The 12153-nt window shown below is 30.9% G+C and overlaps 3 protein-coding genes across 9 annotated transcripts in view; 2 read left to right on the top strand and 1 right to left on the bottom strand.

Moving 5' to 3' along the window:
• LOC111036773 (ethanolamine kinase 1) overlaps positions 1 to 6021 on the top strand; it is a 14933-nt gene extending 8912 nt beyond the window's left edge. For all 4 annotated transcript variants that reach the window (XM_022318937.1, XM_022318938.1, XM_022318939.1 and 1 more), the window contains 4 exons: positions 1801 to 2075; positions 2455 to 2702; positions 3775 to 4000; positions 4134 to 6021. In XM_022318937.1, coding sequence (XP_022174629.1) covers positions 1801 to 2075; positions 2455 to 2702; positions 3775 to 4000; positions 4134 to 4191 — 807 coding nt within the window. In that variant the 3' untranslated portion in view covers positions 4192 to 6021. The remainder of the gene's footprint in view (positions 1 to 1800; positions 2076 to 2454; positions 2703 to 3774; positions 4001 to 4133) is intronic.
• Positions 6022 to 6313: 292 nt separating this feature from the next.
• Positions 6314 to 9954, top strand: LOC111036782 (EF-hand domain-containing protein D2-like). Of its 2 annotated transcripts, XM_022318954.1 has the most exons (5): positions 6314 to 7787; positions 7843 to 8404; positions 9137 to 9284; positions 9413 to 9529; positions 9597 to 9844. In XM_022318954.1, exons 2-5 carry the CDS (start codon positions 8256 to 8258, stop codon positions 9612 to 9614), a joined length of 432 nt encoding a protein of 143 aa, XP_022174646.1. In that variant the 5' UTR covers positions 6314 to 7787; positions 7843 to 8255; the 3' UTR covers positions 9615 to 9844. The 2 variants fall into 2 exon arrangements, with proteins under 2 accessions (XP_022174646.1, XP_022174647.1); XM_022318955.1 differs by lacking the exon at positions 6314 to 7787 and having other exon boundaries at positions 7936 to 8404; positions 9597 to 9954.
• On the bottom strand, positions 8331 to 11715 carry LOC111036781. 3 transcript variants are annotated; one of them, XR_002604800.1, is made up of 4 exons: positions 11348 to 11715; positions 10973 to 11280; positions 10060 to 10157; positions 8331 to 8420 (listed from the first exon to the last, which is right to left on the bottom strand). XR_002604800.1 is itself a non-coding variant. In XM_022318952.1 (3 exons), exons 1-2 carry the CDS (start codon positions 11531 to 11533, stop codon positions 10984 to 10986), a joined length of 483 nt encoding a protein of 160 aa, XP_022174644.1. In that variant the 5' UTR covers positions 11534 to 11715; the 3' UTR covers positions 9936 to 10157; positions 10973 to 10983. The 3 variants fall into 3 exon arrangements, 2 of the variants coding, with proteins under 2 accessions (XP_022174644.1, XP_022174645.1); XM_022318952.1 differs by lacking the exon at positions 8331 to 8420 and having other exon boundaries at positions 9936 to 10157; XM_022318953.1 differs by lacking the exons at positions 8331 to 8420; positions 10060 to 10157 and having other exon boundaries at positions 10222 to 11280.
• Positions 11716 to 12153: the final 438 nt, after the last annotated feature.

The raw sequence follows: 12153 nt of genomic DNA, 5'->3' as shown, positions 1-12153 counted from the left end.
CAGGGCTCGGGACTTTATGTGCTTAAAATCTTAAAAATATGCGCATACATATGCACCAAAAAATATCAAAATATGCGCTTTAATATGCATTTATTTTTAATTAAAAAATACATAATTATTCAAATTTAATTTTAAAAAAAACATTTCTTGTACATATTACTAAAAATGTATATTTTATACATACTATATTACTAAAAAAAAAAATGTAAAAACTGTTGAATGGGAGGTCTTTGGATTTTTCAACACTCAGCATCTTCTATACCTAGCAATTATAATTTTTATGTATTAAAAAATAATCATTTTATAATTCTAATTATGTACTTACTTGCGTTACACTGGATTATCAAATGTTTTTTTATGTTCTCGACTTTGAAAGACCTTCTATTATTTGTAAGTAAAGTTTTATAGGCGGAAAATGATCTTTCTACGTTTACCGATGTGATGGGAGCATATTTAAAATATGTCAGATCATTAATATCTAAGTCTTCTGGTAAGTCTTTCATGTCAATTAATTCACCGTTAAGAATGTTTTTAATTTTCTTTAGCATAGCAAGACCAACATTTTTCTTCAATACATTATGATTTAAGAGTAAATAATCAAAAGTTATTTTAAAATATGCAATAAAAATCAATAAATATTAAAAATATGCATTTGTAGAAAAAAATTCCAAAATATGCAAACATATGCACAATAAACTTTTAAACTTTAACTCTAAATACCACAACACAAATTTGTATCGGATCAGTTTTATTCTATTTACTTCCCGAACAAATATGCAAATGCATAAAGTCCCGAGCCCTGGTAATTACATACAAAATATAAAGTATAGGTACCTAATATAGTAGTATATAGCAATATAATAGTAGGTAGTAAACTTATATCATTGGAATTTATATTGCCAATTTTATTATTGTATGGTTGTTAAGACTAATTATTGTGAGTACCAATATTAGTATGTTTTAAAAGATTATATATAATAATAATCGTTTGTATTTAAGTATTATTGAATGATTATATTGATTCTCTTAACAGTACAAACACTCATCTACCGGTAAATTTCAATAATTTTATTCAAGTATTTATTAGAACTCTACATTTTCAAAAAATCGAATTTTTTTAATGTAAAATATGTATTCAGTTAGTAAGTGTTAACCTGGTAAATCAAAAATGAAAATTTTATGAACAATAAATAATTTAAGATAAAATTCTCAAAAAAATGTTGAAAAAAGTTATTAAGATTCAAATAAACTTACTCCGAAAAAAATATTAATATTTTAAAAATCGTTAAAAATAAACTACTTAACTTAAATAGAAGTTTTTACCATTATATTTTTTTTTTTATTAAATTTACAAATTGTACAAATTGGTTATTTTGAATTTTCCCCAAAAAAGATTGTTTTTTATTTTTTATTCCTGTAAAAAAAAAAATGTTATACCGTCTTTGTAGCCAGAGCGTGTATTGTTACAAAAAAATAATTTTTAATGATTGATTAGAACAAAAATTATTTCATTTATCAGGTATTTTTATTACACCTTGTTTACCTGTATTAACTTTTTCACTTATTAAATTGTAGTATTCATGCTGCGTTGTATAGTCACTCTTACCAATCTAATTGATTGCTATGCACATTTTAAGAACATTAATTTATATTTGATTATAAGTTATAATTACAAAAGGGCAATTGTTTTGATGAAATAATTCATTATATATTATTAATTTTTGACCATATTGTTATGAACTGTAGATTTTATAAAATATATAATCCCGTCATAACAATGTGCGTTCTGTGTTTTTCCAGTTTTTGTACCGTGCTGGAATCGCGCCGGATCTGTACGCAACGTTCGATAATGGTTTGGTGTACAAATACATTAGAGGCGAAACGCTGACCACTACCACAGTCCGGGACCCGAATATTTACAGGGTAGTGGCTAGAACAATGGCGAGATTTCACCGGTTAGGTACAAGTGGTAAAGGGGCAGGCGACGAGACGAATAAATCCGGACTATGGAATAAAATGGAACAGTTCGCCAATCTCATTCCGGAACGTTTTAGCTCGCCGTCCATCGACCTCCAGTTAGTACATAAAACAATTCATAGTATTAATAATTATTTATTATACACAAGGTGTTTATTTTAACGAGAAACCCTATTTTATCGATCAGTGGCGAGTAGTTGTGTTTTCGAAAGAAAGAATCGGGAATTTGCTTCGTTTACACTTCCTATATGACTATATATGTATATAACTTGGAGAAAAAAATGTTTTCTAAACGGTAACCATTATTTAACTAAATAAATAGGTAAATATAATATAGCCATATAGGTATACGATTTAAAAAAACTATAGATTTGTGTCCTTCACTTACGCCTATAGTACAATATAATATAAAATGTATTATTTTACAACCGTCTACTCGTGATTCCATTATTTATAATACATTCATACTCAATATAGGTATCGAAAGACATTCCCTCAAGGCGTCAAAAGTCTACGTGCCGATATTGAAACGGTCAAAACATTGCTGGAGAACATCGGAAGTCCAGTCGTGTTCTGTCACAACGACCTGCTGTTGACCAACATACTTGTACAGAGTGACAACGCTCTGGGAGGTAGTCCCGTCAGCGTAGCATTCATCGATTATGAGTACGCCATGTTCAACAATCAGGCGTTCGACATAGCAAATCACTTTATTGAATTCGCTGGTGTGTATTACATTATCAATAGAGTTAAATTAAAAATGTGCGAATATACAACAATCTACACAATTATTTATATATTTTTGTCAATTTGACAAATTTCTTAAACACTTGAAAGCTTGTAAAATAAAACGGTGAGTATGTTGTTTTTTATCAACTGTAAGAACAACTTATGAGAATCTTGTTTTAAATTTTCAAGCTGTGAACCCACAAATATTAAGCGGACATTTTTTTTAAATAAGGAATAAATTCCAATTGTCTAAGTAGGCCTGTCTTGAAGTATATTGATAATTATTTCATAATATGTAGACTGTAGACAGTAATGAATAATGATATAATTAATATTTTCTGAAAATTTAAAGTCTACACAGCTATTCACTTTTGAATTGCAACAAAAAAACAAAATCAATTTCGTTAAAATTCCTGTTTTTTAGAAAAGTACTCTCATACTGAGTGTTGAATAAAACCATACAGTTTGCTTATATTTGTTAGAAAAACCAAGTATCAGAAAACCCTAATTACAGACCAAGTATATCAACTATCAAGTACTTATGGTTAACACCGATTTTTTTTAAAAATAGTTAACTTGTTAAAAATATTTTTCTTAAGGTCGAAAAGGAATATTGACACATTATACCAAATATGCTATAGGTACCTCGTAGCTCGAGCTATACCTACAGAACACTTAGTATTCTGTATTATAAGTTATTATAGTAAGTAGTAGATATAACTAAATTCCAATACATATACATAAATAGGTACTTAAAAAGGTGCTCATTTCAAAACTGCTAGCGTTAAGCACGCAACTCAGCCCCTGCCCCCAAATTGCACCTATACGCATACCAATATCTATACCCTTACTTTTAACTTTGAGGCAACTCTAGCCATTCTGGTTGTAAGTATCCTACTTATAACCAACAAGAGAACACATATGTCCGTCATTATTTGAGTATGGTATTTAATAATGAAAATTATTCCAAACGTGCAGGGAATCTTTATATTTGTCATCAATCATCATATATTCATATATATTTCTTTTATCTTATCGTCGATTTACATTGACATTTTAATGACGCAGGTGTACAAGAACCGGACTTTTCATTGTATCCAAATGTCGATTTGCAAATGGACTGGCTGAGGTCCTATCTGGAAGAATACATCGGTGAATCTTTGGACCAAAACGATCCAAGAGTGGCCGTGCTCAATGACCAAGTAAACATGTTTACAATTGCATCGCATTTGCTATGGATATTCTGGTCACTCGTACAAACCGAAATATCGGTGATCGATTTTGATTATTTAAAGTAATAATATAATGATATAATGAGAAATATAGACATTTAAAGTTCAAAGTTTGATGAGATTCTCCTACTAATTAAAATTTTAAACCCACAAGCTATACCTTTAATAATTTACATTTTTATTTTTAAATTTCAGATATGCAGAAATGAGATTAGAACTGTACATGAAAGTGAAAAGTTCACTCATCAAATGAACACTTGTGACATTCCTTACATAATTCTATAATTGTATGATACTTTCAAATTAATATGTTTTCATGTATACCATTATAAGACAAGAAAAATATGCTATAATATAGGCTCACCACGCTTCGTCAATAAATATTAAATTATAGGCATAAACTTTTATTTTTTATTTGAATGCGTTACCACTATGCGGATGATTAACGTCATTTACCTGCTACACCGCCGTCAAATTGCATCGTAATCACAATAATTTTTCTAATTGTATGCCTATATGGTATCACCTGCATGGTTATTAGCCGGCTCTTACTGCGGGGGTTTTTACGGTTAGGTCAGAACACATGTGCAGTATGTGGCAAGGATTTGTTGCTAAAAATCCCCCGTGGTCACCCATCCGGGAGCCAGTAACACCAGCCGGTGAGTCCACTCAAGGCGCGTGCGCAAGTAAATGTAAATACCGTGCCACGTCAAGCCACAATCACAATATTATAATTTAGTAATTATAGTACAAAGAGATTTGTTGAAACATATAAATTGTGTACACATTGACTCACCAGCACTGCTTTTGTTTTAAAGTGAAACAATCAACATTTTCTTATTACAATCAGTGATAAATATACCAAATGATGATATAACTTAAAATATTGAATATTAATATCTTACTCACCTTGTAATTTGTATAAGAATATTAATACTAACTACTGTTAGTATGTTACATGTTACTTCCAATAGCCGGTATTCTACCTTGAAGTCCGAAGACAAATTATACCGGTAAAATAAGCCATAAAGTTAGACTTAAAGTAATACATAATATACACTTTACTTTTAAGTAATTTTCCACAAACTTTGCGGTAGGTAATACGAAGTCAACCCTATAAAAAATCAAAAAATGGAAAGTTTTGAAAACTAAAACAACGTTGTTTCACCAGGACTTTCGGATAGTCTAAGCCCTAGGGCCTGTTGAGAGCTGAGCTGGCAGTGATGTTTGTCCCAAGAAAAAATTGTGTTATCAGACCAATGCATCGCCACGGCAAATGCGCTACTAAAATTGGAAATTGCCCAAGACGGAGATTACGTCATGACAACGGATTTAATCAAGTGCCCGCCTTGCAATGGTAATACCGTGGTAACCAAGACTCCGGGTTCAAGATCACAAGACACCGGATGTGCTCCCTCGAATAACCCGGCGTGAATCAGTTTTGACTTTGAAATGGATATAGGGATATACTTAGTAATAATATTCACTTGGCTCCGGCTCAACTCGAGTCATTGGTCACACACTCGCACACTGGCCGAGCACACTACCAAATAAGTGTTTGGAAAGTGAATAATGGTACTTGAGAACGATGTATACATATGTATATTTTCCCGATATATATTGAAAACGTGACAGAACTACGGCCGTCTATATAATATGTCTATAAAACACGTTGAGACTACGATAACGTCAAAAGTCAAACGTCATCTAGTCAGACAGCGCTCTGGCCGATCCTTGACGAACGGTAGCCATACGGCGATCAGTGATTTTTCCACGGCGCAGTGTAGACCCTAGACGAACTATATCGACGACGTTCTTAGAAGGTGATGGTCGTCTGTTCCCAGCGTTCTACCCGTGGTGTGCTCGAAGGATTAAAATCTTTCGCAGAACCGAGGATTTTATACGGACGAGTTCCGCCGTATTTTGTAGGAGATTCGGAAACGCGCAGAGACAGCAGCATTTCTCAGGTGCTCGTGTATTCGAGGTGTCGTTGATGTCAACATATTGTAGTTCCGAGGTTATGTTGCAAATAATGATGGTGGTACAGCCATGTGGTGAACTCGAATCTCGGCAGACTTTGCGAGACGACGAGTGGATGCTGACAGTGACATCGATCCAAACATTTGTGACCAGTACTCTAGTATATGTATGACAATGACGTCTCCGTCTCCGTGTCATTAATAACCTATTCAATATTTTAAGTCACTATAAACAAGTGAGTGACACTGTGTATAATGTCATAATTTATTATGTGTTATGTAAATATTTAATATAATGCCTGCAGAATTGTTTTATTTATTGTTTTTAAAAATATGTTTTATATGTATTATTTTAAATATAATGTAGGTACTTATATAAAGTTATGTTATGCATATAAAATATTCAAATGTATAATGTAATTAATATATAATGCTAATTTGTTGTGCTATGCTATTATGTAAAAAATAAAATCTACTTATTTATACAACACGTCACGTTCATTCAATTGACCGGTAAGAATATACGATAAAACAATTCAAAAGCGATGATATTCTAATACTTTGTGGAACAAATTCACTTTACCTCACCTCTCACGAATCTAACTAATCTTATTGAAGACGTGTTTTTAAAGCTGAATTTGAAAATGCTTGAATGTTTTTGCGGAAACCATTATTTTAGAAGTTACAGTCTTCCAAAGTTTGCGATTTTACGTTTATACGCATACGTTCCACACTACTTCACTGTGTATAAACGGAAAATCGCACATTTTGGAAGGCTATAACTTCCAAAATAATGGTTTCCGCAAAAAAATTCTAAGTTTTGAAATCAGAGTGGAAAACACGTTTTTTAATTTTTTTTTTTAAAAAAAATCGAAATTCATGATGAGGGTTAAGTGCATTTTAGTCTGATAAAATAAACATTTAGTGAAAATTTTAAAATAAGAAAATCGTTCGATGAAATTTGTTAATTTAAATTAAAATCAAATTTGAACTTCAACCGCTTGTAAAAATTCCTGTTTTTCTTATTTTTGTTTTCCCTTACGATTTTGAAAAATTTTTAATTTGCCCCGCAAATAAGTATCAACTAGATTAGTAGATTCATTTTTCTATCAAAAGATGGTGATGCAGAAAATCGAAGCATTTTCACTCTCATAAATGGTGAAAACAAACACAACAATTTTTTTAAAAAAAGAAACACACTCCATTGTAAAATCAATGCACTCATCGCTCTTCTCAAAATCTAATATGAGAAAAAATTATATTTGCTTAAGCGCATTCATCTCCCATCCTACTACATTGACCTTCCTTCCCTTATTGTTACATACCTAATAAACAATTTTAAATATATTTTATAGGAATTCAAACAAGATGTGTTAGCATTGTTATCTGTTTTGAACACTTAAGAAATAGTTTCAATTACATTTGTCCAAAATAATGACAATGTATCAACCAATATAATTTGGAACGCTATTTATTTGCACGGTAACGGACCTTAAAAGTGAAGAGACAAAAACAGTCCAATATAATAAGGTTTGCCATGATGACACCAGGTAGCAGCCACCTGCACCTCTAAAATCTGAAAATGTGTTCAATAAAAGAAAACGATTTAAAAATTCAATACTTCGATAAACGCTCTGTCGATTATTCATGTTATTCATATTACGTACTTGATGACCGCCATCGAACAATCGCTTTCCTTCGTACATAATGTAGGCACATCGTATATACGTATATTCATTCACATTCAGTTGGATTTATCAGCCGTTAAACGACGTCGGAGTAATGCGAAAACACAATAACAAACACGCGCGTACAAAGTATATGCGGCTCGACGATTATACAAATTACAATGAGCAATAATGCGTTCTAAGTACATAGCAGTTACGTGTGACGAGTGCTTTTTATACATTTTTTTATTATTATAGTGACGTGACACGTGACTACAGCTACAGAGTGTGAGACTGACTCATTTTCCAAACATCCCTCTCGACGGGGAATAGGCGTGTATAATATACCACAGTGAAGCGTCTTTTCTCGGATAAGTTTATTGTTATACAAAGTCGCGTATTATATAATTAAGTTACGTACAAAGCAATATAATATTCATAATATACGTCAATTATCCTGTAGGTATAGGAAGTGCACGATAGAGAATAACTCGCGAACATACGGAGTCTTAACTTCGGGTCGCAGCAGATTCAATATACGTTTCCTTTCGTAGGTTTGTTTCTTGCCGATCACTCATATCCCCGATTCTGTTGTACTTTCGCACCTTCGGCTTGCAACACTTCCTTCCGGTCCGAACCCGTCCGTTCTGTCTTCTATATAAGTACCGACCATGCAGGAAGATTCGTCTGATTCGAACGGCGAGGGCGGTTTGCTGACCGCTAATGAATACGCATCCAACACGACCAAGCGACAAGTGTATTTGGAATTCTCAGAGTTCAGTCCGGCGCAGATTCAAAAGATCGAAGATATTTTTAACCAGTACGTCATAGGTGACCTATGTGATTTAAACGCTTGAGCACATTTGTAGATTATCATTTATCATAGGTAGATTTACTATAATTTATGTGCTAAATGAAAACTAAAATTATTATAAATACCTACTTTATTGCTATGACATTACCTTTTTTTTATTATTATTATTTAGTAAAGTTTCCCTGACATTAAGTCATTGTTAACTTAAACTCAAACTTATTATTAATGGAAATAACAATACTAATACATAAAGTTTTATGTTATATAAACAAATAATTTACTTTACAATAAAAGTTTAAAGTTAATGTGTTGAAAATATTGACTTGACTAAACTCATTAAAAAAAGAAATATGTTTTTTTATTTATTACCACCAGGGTCACACACATTATAGTGATTGTGAATTGGATTGTAACTTCTTAAAAAAAAATTCCATTCCATATTATTGGTTCATATTGCACTCTAGCAGCTAAACCTAGTTTAGGTAGGTACCTATACTTATATGTGTATGGTTTATGTATTCTGTCAACTAAATAATTAAAGCCAACGAATAATTTTGTTATTCGTCTAATATTTTGTTTAGAAATATACAATCAACCTATACTTACATAGATATTGTATAATTAGTTTACAAGTCACGCAAAAATAAAGTGAAGAGAAACCATCCGTAAATGAAACTCTTAAAGTTATTTTGAATACCTATATTTATTTTTTTTAAATATAATTATGTTTACACATAGATATGATGCAAACAAAGATGGATATCTGTGTAGAAATGAATTGAAACGAATGATGATCAAACGTCGAGTTCCATGGACTGAAAACTCATTAAGTCAACTGATCGATGATGTGGACAAAGACAAAGATGGAAAATTGACTTTTAGAGAAGTATGTTTAAGTTGATAAATCTTAAAATCTACTTAAAAATTAATATATTTTTAAATTGAAATAATCAATATAAATCTGAATGTTTTAATTAACCCAATAAAGAAACACATGTTATTAATATTGTTAAGTTTGTTATGACAAACCGTAAAACTTTGGAGTACTGTCAACGGGCATTGGCCAAACAAGAAAAAGTAGACTTTAATAAAGTTGGAATTAAAGGCGTAAGAGACTTCTTCGAGGCAAAGGTACACTAATACACTATTTATCAAATGGGTGAGTAAGATTATTAAATGTTTATTTTTATTTTTTTAGGCTAAATATTCCAAATAGGTGGTGAAGCAGTTTTTAAAAAATATATTAAAAGAAAACATGTATGTTCAACCTACAATGAATAGTATCCCATATCCAGTGAATATAAATTTGATAGTTATCTACATTAATAATTTTGTTGTACATATTTGTCAAATAATGTTAAATATCAAGTTAAGAACAATTTAATTGTATAAGGTTTTTAGACATTTGTTCATAAAAATCATCTTTACTACAACTGCAATGATTTAAAATGTATAATTAACTTACAATTAATAACAGTTAGTGTTACCATTAACCATTAACACTTTTTAAGAGCGAATGACACTACACTAAATAAAATTTACATATTACATTATTCTTTCAGATTTCTACAAATTATTTGTTACATCCAAAAAGATTAGTTGCCAATGCAACACTAACAAAACATAAATAGACAATGCAATGTAAAATCTGTATAAATTACCTTTTACTTCATCTTTAAGCTTCCATTATTGTTTTTTCAAGGTATGTCTTATGTATAATATTATGTTATGGTACTTTGAATTTTACAAAATCGTCTGCCTAAAAAATTGGTTAAACATATTTTTAATAAATGTGACTTACAAAATTTAATTTTAAATTCATATAACCTTCTAACCACAATATATTCTTAATTGTGCTTTGGTATATAATATTTTGGTTACATAAAAATAATATTTTATTAATATTATACAAAATGTATGTATTAAGAGGTAATATAACATGATATACCAATTAAAAATACATCTTGCATAACCTGCATAGTAGGTAAATATGATCGAATTATTGTGGTATCCATTTATTACAAAAAAAAATTAAACATAGTATAAAGCTTTAAGTGTTTAGTACATGATTGAATTAAATTGGTATCTTAGATGTAGCAAATAAAATTTTTTTTATTATAGTTAATAAAAATCTAAAACGGTCTTATAATTCATTAAAAATGTAATCTAAATAAGTAGTAATTGAATTCAAACTGCATTTTTACTGAAAAATAATAAACAGTTGGGGGTAAAGTGGTCGAGTCGACCAAAGCGTCTGTTGCGACGCACACCATCGGTGGTTTAAATCTCGGTCACGGGCGACATCGATCTTCGGGCAGTCACGGTGCCTGGAGAGAGAAGCCGCCGCCCCCCACTCGGGCATTGCAGAAACATTCGGGTGCCCACTAGAAATTCTGCCAAACATACATGTGTTCCACAAAATTCAATGTTCCCCCCCCCCTACAAACAGCTAATGGCCCCACATCTCGGGCTTTAGATCAATTAAAAAAAATAATAAACAATTGCCTTAATAACATTAAAGATTTACAAATATTACAAAGTTAAAATAAATAACAAACAGGTAGTATAATTTACTTCACTACTGATTATAATCTGAAGATTAAATCATCAATTTCATTCAGTAATCTCGTTACTGCCAAACCATCATATTGTACCGTTAACTCTGGATTAGTTGTTATGCTGTCCATTTGTATACGTTGGACATTATCAAAACTTGGTGTGTAATAATCACTTAACTTGGGTACTGGTTTTTTGGTTGAATGTGCTTCTCTAGGCTTAGGTTTTGTAACAGCACTTGAATTTGTATTTAATCCGACATTCACCATTTTATTATAATCGTACACATGTTCGTTCAATGGAAAATTTACTTCCCTGACAATTCCCTGAATATGAACAAAAATACAATCATAAATAGTTTTACGTGCACTCAAACACACACAATGTTCATACTTTGATTGAATTTGGTTTGGGTTCCAAACGAGAAAGTGAAATGTTCCTCAACTTCGACTCTGTTTGAATGACCGAAGAATACAGAGTAGGTTTGGGCTCAAACTTACAGGTCTTAGGACGAGCGGCATTATCGTTATCATCGTCTCGTTTTTTTGATGGGTTATTATTTTTCTTGGGTTTAAGCATTTTTAAAAATTATATAGAAACAAAATGCCTAAAACTTTATGTAATTAGGTGCAATTTAAATGTTCAGTACTCAATATTGAATACTATAACTAATTTATTAAAAGTTACAAAATACAAACTAACAACAATAAAAACTATTTGATTCAAAATTTAAACACTCTTGTTCAATTTCAAATTTCAATACACATAACGAATTAGTCTATTCATTATTATGCTTTGATAAAAAATGATAACAATGTATTGTTGCATGTAAACAGTGTAGCCAAAATTCAAAATCAATATTAAGCAACTATAATGATATTATGGTTTTTAGTAGTAAAATTCTATTACATGACTGCCATGAATGTTAATTTAGCTGCCTATTCAATGCTTGAAAAGGATAAACTCAAAATAAGAGAAGAAAAAAATGTTTTCCTCACGAAATATATTTTTTTTAACGATAGGTATTAGGTACTAACTAAATTTTTCTCATCACAAATCGCTGTATACAAATTACAAATACACAAATATTCAATTACATACAAACCAACAATATAAAATTATGCACCAGTATACACTTTGTGCGCTTATAAGTACCTAAAAACTAATAAGAATGGTTTAACATTTAGATAGACTTCCAG

Source organism: Myzus persicae, unplaced genomic scaffold (genome assembly GCF_001856785.1).
Source record: "Myzus persicae strain clone G006 unplaced genomic scaffold, MPER_G0061.0, whole genome shotgun sequence".
In the NCBI taxonomy this organism is placed as follows: Eukaryota; Metazoa; Arthropoda; class Insecta; order Hemiptera; family Aphididae; genus Myzus; species Myzus persicae.
The sequence above is the reverse complement of the archived record's forward strand: the minus strand, read 5'-3'. Positions and strand labels throughout refer to the sequence as shown.